The sequence below is a fragment of the Seriola lalandi genome, unplaced genomic scaffold (genome assembly GCF_002814215.2).
Source record: "Seriola lalandi dorsalis isolate HSWRI2012SDOR001 ecotype SW California unplaced genomic scaffold, Sedor1 jcf7180002054808, whole genome shotgun sequence".
NCBI lineage: Eukaryota > Metazoa > Chordata > Actinopteri > Carangiformes > Carangidae > Seriola > Seriola lalandi.
The window spans coordinates 6,840-14,251 of NW_019525361.1; the positions used below are offsets into that span (position 1 = coordinate 6,840).

At 46.3% G+C, this 7,412-nt stretch overlaps 2 protein-coding genes across 2 annotated transcripts in view; one reads left to right on the forward strand and one right to left on the reverse strand.

The window, feature by feature from the left end:
• The window catches only part of LOC111669687 (ferric reductase 1-like), a gene marked incomplete at its 5' end in the record, with an annotated part of 6,574 nt that extends 3,808 nt beyond the window's left edge, over nucleotides 1-2,766 (forward strand). Inside the window, 6 exons of the mRNA XM_023426101.2 lie at nucleotides 1,449-1,535; nucleotides 1,642-1,733; nucleotides 1,838-1,896; nucleotides 1,972-2,115; nucleotides 2,264-2,283; nucleotides 2,360-2,766. Coding sequence (XP_023281869.1) covers nucleotides 1,449-1,535; nucleotides 1,642-1,733; nucleotides 1,838-1,896; nucleotides 1,972-2,115; nucleotides 2,264-2,283; nucleotides 2,360-2,449 — 492 coding nt within the window. The remainder of the gene's footprint in view (nucleotides 1-1,448; nucleotides 1,536-1,641; nucleotides 1,734-1,837; nucleotides 1,897-1,971; nucleotides 2,116-2,263; nucleotides 2,284-2,359) is intronic.
• An 85-nt stretch (nucleotides 2,767-2,851) lies between these two features.
• The window catches only part of cubn (cubilin (intrinsic factor-cobalamin receptor)), a 43,104-nt gene continuing 38,543 nt past the window's right edge, over nucleotides 2,852-7,412 (reverse strand). Inside the window, exons 59-67 of the mRNA XM_023426096.2 lie at nucleotides 6,595-6,812; nucleotides 6,044-6,243; nucleotides 5,804-5,966; nucleotides 5,066-5,274; nucleotides 4,659-4,803; nucleotides 4,143-4,324; nucleotides 3,760-3,925; nucleotides 3,198-3,433; nucleotides 2,852-3,058 (exon numbers count right to left, since the gene is read on the reverse strand). Coding sequence (XP_023281864.1) covers nucleotides 2,927-3,058; nucleotides 3,198-3,433; nucleotides 3,760-3,925; nucleotides 4,143-4,324; nucleotides 4,659-4,803; nucleotides 5,066-5,274; nucleotides 5,804-5,966; nucleotides 6,044-6,243; nucleotides 6,595-6,812 — 1,651 coding nt within the window. The 3' untranslated portion in view covers nucleotides 2,852-2,926. The remainder of the gene's footprint in view (nucleotides 3,059-3,197; nucleotides 3,434-3,759; nucleotides 3,926-4,142; nucleotides 4,325-4,658; nucleotides 4,804-5,065; nucleotides 5,275-5,803; nucleotides 5,967-6,043; nucleotides 6,244-6,594; nucleotides 6,813-7,412) is intronic.

Genomic DNA, 7,412 nt, shown 5'->3' on the forward strand with positions numbered 1-7,412 from the left:
ACACTGGCTAACACTGAGGCTGACACTGGCTAACACTGGGGCTGACACCGGGGCTGACACCGAGGCTAACACTGAGGCTAACACTGAGCTCACACTAAGGCTAACACCGAGGCTAACACTGAGGCTAACACCGGGGCTGACACCGAGGCTAACACTAAGGCTAACACTGAGGCTGACACTGGCTAACACTGAGGCTGACACTGGCTAACACTGGGGCTGACACCGGGGCTGACACTAAGGCTAACACTGAGGCTGACACTGGCTAACACTGGGGCTGACACCGGGGCTGACACCGAGGCTAACACTCAACCTTCTTTTCCAATCCCTTCAGCACATGTTGGGATGTTGTTTTTAAAGAATGATCCAAGTCCTTGTGACTGGAAATAAAAACATGTAAGTCACTGGTCTTCATTGTTTGTGTCTGTCGTCAGGGAAACGATGACATCTATGTCTGTGGTGTTGGCAGTGATGGTCTGGTGAGGTTACAGCGCGTCTTCTCTACAGGTCGAACCACTCCACAAGCTGTTCCTCTGGTACTGACACACATGTAGCCTATATATAACATATATAACATATGTAATGGACTGTGAACTGAACTGGTTCCTCTCCTGGTCCACCAGGGGAACGTCTCCGAGCTCACAGTGTCAGCAGAGGACAGAGTGATCAGCTGCTGCTTCACCTCCATGAACTCCATCTCCACTCAGAGGAGCACCGGCCTCAAAAACTCCTACTACCTCCTGTTTGCTCATGGGCCCAGCAGCAGAGGTAGGGTGGAGGAGGCTGAACCCTCCGCAGTTCTACTGAGACCTCGACCTGGAACACTGATCTCAGTCTGTGCGTCCCTGCAGGTCAGATCCAGTTCCACACAGCTACCTTCATCAGCACTGACAAGGTCCACATCTCCAGACCTCAGACCATCAGAGAAGCTGGACAGCCTCCGATCATCAGAGCCCATGGTGAGTCTGTTAGCCTCAGACTGAACACTGAGGCTAACAGCTAACACTAAAGCTAGCACTGACATACCTGGTCCAGAGGGGTGAAGCTCAGAGGGAGGTGTCGTCTCTGAGGTTTGATGCTGGGACTAGAGGACCAGATGATGTGAACGCTGCTGTGTTCAGGACTCTCACGGTGGACTCTGTTTCAGGAGCTCTGATGCTGACAGCCTGGATGACCGCAGGGTCTCTGGGGATGATGGTAGCCAGGTATCTGAGGGGCATGGCCAAAGGACAGATGCTGTGGGGCAAAGACGTCTGGTTTTTGGTGAGACACAGAATCACTTCTTCATGTTTCCTCATTAGATCAGAAAAAAACATCCATTAAAATTCAGATTCATGTGAAGATAATAAAAAACGGAAAAGAAAAATAAATACAAGCTTATCTGTGTTCTCGGTCCATCCAGACCAGCTTGGTCCAGCTCAGTCCATGTTTGATCTGTTTGCATCCTCCAGGTCCATGTCGTAGTGATGAGTGTGACTACAGCAGCCACAGTCATTGCCTTCATCCTCCCCTTCTCACATGTCCAGACCTGGTCTGAAGTGAGTACAGCAGGGACTCATCCTCTGAGGTCAATCCTGTGTGTGTGTGTGTGTGTGTGTGTGTGTGACTGTACTTAAACCAGTGACTGTGTCTGTGTGTCTACAGGGAGCTCATCCAGTGTTGGGCTGCCTGGTGATGAGCTTCTCTTTCTTCCAGCCCATCCTGGCTCTGCTGCGCTGTGGACCTCAGCACCCACTGTACGTACCCTGTGTGTGTGTGTGTGTGTGTGTTTTAAGACCAGCGTGGTTCATCTCATTTTTTTATTTATTATATCAGCTGATCAGCTGTTTCCTGTTTACAGGAGGTACCTGTTCTACTGGTCTCATGTTCTGAACGCTCTGGTCATCAAAGCTTTAGCTGGTAAGATCTGATCTCATGTCTGTTTATGAATCACTGACCGCCTCTACTAGTCTTCTTCTATGTGACATTACACAGTGGCAGCCATATTTACAGGCCTGAAGTTGATTGACAGCAGTCCGGACCAATGGCTGATGAAGGTGATGGGTGGTTTTGTCAGCTGGGAGGTTTTGTTCTTCATCCTGATGGAAGTTCATGTAATGTGGAAGGTTAACAGAGCGGGTGACTACACTGTTCATTATTGTTATTATTATTATTATTATTATTAAACCTTTAACTTTGAGCTTTAGTGTTAAAATGTTAATTGTTCGTGTAATCATGTGACTGTTTCCTGCAGCAGCTTTAACTTTGTCTTTTCTTTGGGTCACAGATTCTTTGGAATCGAACATGGTAAGAAAAAAAACCTAAAATAAATGTAATAATAACCAGCAGCTGATTTCTGATGCAAACATTATTGTTGTGTCAGATCACAGCTGATCTCCTGCTGGTGGCGCTGTTCCTCCTGGGGAACATCAGCTTTCTGGTGGCTCTGCTGGTGGGAATTGGGACGTCATGAATGATGTGGGAGCAAAAACAACCCACTGAAACGAACATATTGATTTAATGTTTAACTTGTAGACTCTACCTCAATAGATCTAATGAATTTGTTTTCTCTAATTTGTACCCTGTGAACATAATTAATTCAGTTTATATGTAACCATACATGTATGTTTGAATGTGGACAATGATGATCAGATATGATAAGCAACTCTTATTTTAACAGACTGTATTAACATGCTGTCTGCTGTGTTTCTCCTTAGTTCATAGAGCGTATAATGTCAGATATCAAGGACCGATTCCCTTTAAATAAATAAATATATATGTGTGTGTGTGTGCATGGTCCCACATGATTAATTCTTCAGGTGTTTCTCAGCAGGTCGTTTCAGTCTCTGGTTTAAATGAAGTAAACAACTCCATGTTGTTTTTCTTAAATCATGAATTTAATACAACACTTCAGATACTTATAATTTACAGGGGGTTACAAACACCATGATTAGTTCATTAGGAACTGTGTGTATTCAGCTGCTCCAGTGAGTCTGAAGCCTGAGGGCAGGGCGGCGAACTGAGCCTGGAACACGATGAAGACGTGATGTGAGGAAGCTGTGAACGGAGCGATGTTGGTTTCCTAAACAAACAGAGGAGAAAATATTAACGTGATAACATCATATTACATCACAGACTGAAAACAGTATCTCTGAGACCTCACACATCATGAATCGTCTATAACTATTATTACAAGGTGTCTGCCCCCCCCACCGACGTACCGCTCCACAGTAAGGCCCTACAGGTGGAGAGGAAGTGTCTGGACCATCGTACAACCTCAGGAAGTTGTTCTGACAGTCTCCAGGGTCGTCAATACTGATCTGAGCAAAGATGACGGTCACCACACGACCTCTGGGCGCCACGATGCTCCACTCGCAGCGGGTGTTGTTGGGGTAGGTGCCTGGGTAATTGGGACTGGAAAATGAGCCGTGGTCTCCGAACAGGGTCCCACCACAGCCTGGTTCACACACATATGAAACAAGAGGCTTCAGCTAAAAGAACAGCAGAGTAAGAAACAGACATGAACCTGCACTGCTGCTTCAAACCAGCTGAGTTTCAGCAGCAGAGGAAGTTTATATTAAAACAGACAGTAGAAACCCTGGAAAAACTAGACAGAGATCAAATAGAATAAAAACATGAAGACAGAGATGCTTCAGCTGAGGAGAATAAACACGATTCACCTGCTGCTCATTTGGACACAAACACAGTTTGTTTATCAAATATGTAGAGTCCTGTTCCTTGAACCTGGTCTACTATCATCTGTATAAAGAGTCCAGTTCTGACCGTGAGGGGACGACGTCCACGTGGCCTCAAAGCCATCTCGGACCAGGGAGCTGTCTGTCTTGAAGCGCAGGTAGAGCAGGTTGGATTGTGGGAAGATGGGGTTGGGCAGGGTGTTACCACAGAGCCGGACTATCAGAGGGGAGGCTGCTGTGCTGCCGTTACGCACCTGAGAGGTCACACAAGGGTCACAGAGAGGTCACACAGAGGTCATAGAGACCATGACACATGGACATGTCTCCTCCAACAACATGAAAGGGAGCGAATCCCTGCAGGACTCCAGACTGTTCTAGAGCAGTGATTGGCTGAAATGTTCAGGTGTTCACGTCATGTGATCATCAGAACTTCACTGCTTCATCTGTCTGATTGATCTGTGTGTGTTTTACCTCCAGATAGTCAAACTGACACTGGGTGTGTCTCTCCACATCGAAGCTGTTGAAGAAGAAGGAGATGGAGTTGTTCTGCGGAGCCTTCAGGACCATGGTACAGTCCAGGTTGTAGGGGTAGACTTCAGGCCAGCCTGGACTCTTCAGGTACCCGTACTCCTGCTCATAGGTCCGGCTGCAGCCTGGAAACCACAACCACAGTCAGTGATCAGGAGTCAGGTTCCTACTGTTCAGATTTCCTCTAGAGATCCAGAGAAACATGGACTCTGAGGATTTATCAAAACCCTGAACCAGAACCAAGTGGTTTATTCACCTAGAGAGTGATGTCTGAGTCAGAGCAGCTGCTGGTGATGGTGAAGATATAATGAGGCAGTTTCTATAGATTAATGTGCGTTCTCTTTTTAAACCACACATGGAGCTCGTACACACATCTGAAGCCTGTAGTTGTTTGATCAAATAAATAATAGATGTACAGTGATAGTTCTGGTTCTGGTCAGGGTGACCTCAGGTACCTACTGGCGATCTGATAGGTGAAGCTCAGGCCGTTTCCTGCCATGAAGGAGTCAGACCTGAAGTACATGAGCACAGTTCTGCCGTAGCTGTAGAAGTCTGGTGGATGAGCGTCTGATGGACAGAATTTGTGTGACTGTCCATAGTCTTCCTGGAAACAGAACCACAACAGAACAACCTTTAACCCATTTGAGGACTGAGGACTGTTCAGGAGGAGTCTTTGATCTGGTCTCTGTAGACAGCCTGTCTTTCATCTGGATGAACTTGATCTAAAGGATCTGCTAAAAGAGAACAGTCCAGTGTTTTAACACTTAGTGCTTCTACTAACAGTCGGTCAGTGTTGTTGATCCAGAACCTAACCCTAACTCTGTCTGTGATCCGGAACCTCTGGTCCGGTCCCAGTCTGGACTCACCTCAGGCCAGTCCTTCATGTCCAGGTAGTTTGTGGAGCAGCTCTGGCTCGGCTGTAGCACCAAGGTCTGGACTGACACCTTGACGGTTTCCTGGGGCGGAGCGTCCAGTATCCAGCGGCAGGTGGTGTGAGGAGGGTAGGCGTTGGGGAAGGAGGGTGAGGTCAGAGTCTGGGCACTGGTCGTGGCATTAAAGGTCCCCCCGCACAGCACTGAGGGGGGCAGACACAAATACAGTAAATCAGATGTGTAGTAGTTTCTGATGACCGTATGATCAGGTCATCTTCAGATCAGCTGATCCCAGTTCATAAACAGTGGGACTGATGATGGTATTTGTAGTTTACAACATAATCTGCATTTATCTTGAACGCTGACTGACTGCTGATCTAAGTGACTGTGAAACTACACCATAGTTCACCACAGTCAACTTTCTGATAACACGATCACAGTTTTACTTTAAACACTAAGTTCAACCAGAGAGTCACTGTCCTGCTTCTTCCATCAGCTGTTTCTTACAGTGAAATATTTAGAGTGAAATATTTAATTGATGGTTTAACGCACAGTTACTGTAACTGTTTGTTTGTGACAGAGATAACATGAGGTAACAGTGACAGACAAGTGAGCTCTGATGGACTGGTTTAACTCAGACTGCAGTCTGTGTGTGTGTGTGTGTGTGTGTGTGTGTGTGTGTGTGTGTGTGTGTGTGTGTGTGTGTGTGTGTGCTGCAGGGGGAGCACTGACCTGGAACAGCTCTGTATGTGGCATTGAAGCCTCGTCTCTGAACTGAGTTATCAGTGACAAAGTGAAGAGTCAGGAAGTTTCCACTGGACACAAAATAAGCAGGAATGGAGTTTCCACAGAACGTCCCGACCAGAGGGAAGTTCACGTTGTCCCCATCGTACACCTGAGAGGAGACACACATGATAAATAATATAATAATATATAATAATATAATGAAGTGATATTTCACCGAGTCTTTACCTTGACGTAGTCATAGCGACAGGTTGAGGAGCTCTCCAGCTCGAAGGAGTCAAAGGTCAGGTTGATGACCTTGTTGACTGGCGTCTCGATGGTCCACAAACAGTCCATCCTGGGCTCGTACCGACCGTCCAGGTCTGGGTCTGGAGAACCCAACATGCCCATGGGCATGGACAGGTAGCCGCCACATCCCTGAGCTGGACCTGCAGCGGTTCACAGACAGACACCACACCTTCAGTCTTCATGTGTTATGGACCAGTGGTTCCCAACCTGGGGCTCAGGACCCCCGGGGGGTCGTGGCTGAGAACCACTGTTATACATAACAGCAGACCAGGTAGAAGAATCTGACTCTGATACACCAAGCGTCTCGCTGTAGGTCACTGTCCGTCCTCACACACACACACACACACACACACACACACACACACACACACACACACTGTGACGTACCGAGCTTCCTGTGTAGGTCACTGTCCGTCCTCACACACACACACACACACACACACACACACACACACACACACACACACACACACACACACACTGTGACATACCGAGCGTCTCGCTGTAGGTCGCTCTCCAGCCGACGCCGCTCACTGAGGCGTCTGTCCTGAACACGATGAACAGCTGGTTGGTGGAGGACAGCAGGTCGGGGGGGAGCGCTGCACCACAGAACCTCCCCAGCAGAGGCGCAGACGTGTCCTGTCCATCATAAACCGCCACGTAGTCATAACGACAGGAGGAAGACGCCTCCAGGTGGAAGGTGTTGAACCTGGAGAGAGAGACACGAAGCAGATGTGACTCAGTCTCACAGTTACACATTATAGACATTATAGACATTATAGACATTATAGACATTATAGACATTATAGATATTATAGATGTTATAAACATTATAGATATTATAGACATTATAGACATTATAGATACTATAGACATGATAGACATTATAGATACTATAGACATTATAGACATTATAGACATTATAGATATTATAGATGTTATAGACATTATAAATATTATAGATATTATAGCCACATGGATCCTGGTCCAGTCAGACTGATGTGGACCAACAGGAGGCTTTAACTCTGTCACAGATGTTTCTGATTTTATTCTTCTCATTCAGAAAAACACATAAAAATACTTCAAATTTAAAACTAGAAATGTTTTTCATGATTATTTATTTCATCTGCTTTGTTTTCATGAAGTGACAAATAAAGTTGTATTCAATCAGATTTGGTTACGTTCACACAACAGGAACAATATGTTATAAAGTTATAATAATCTGAAAATATTAAACTCCTCCTGTTCTCTCTTCACACATCTCACAGATTCATTGACACCAGTGCCCCCCCCCACACCTGTAAATAGA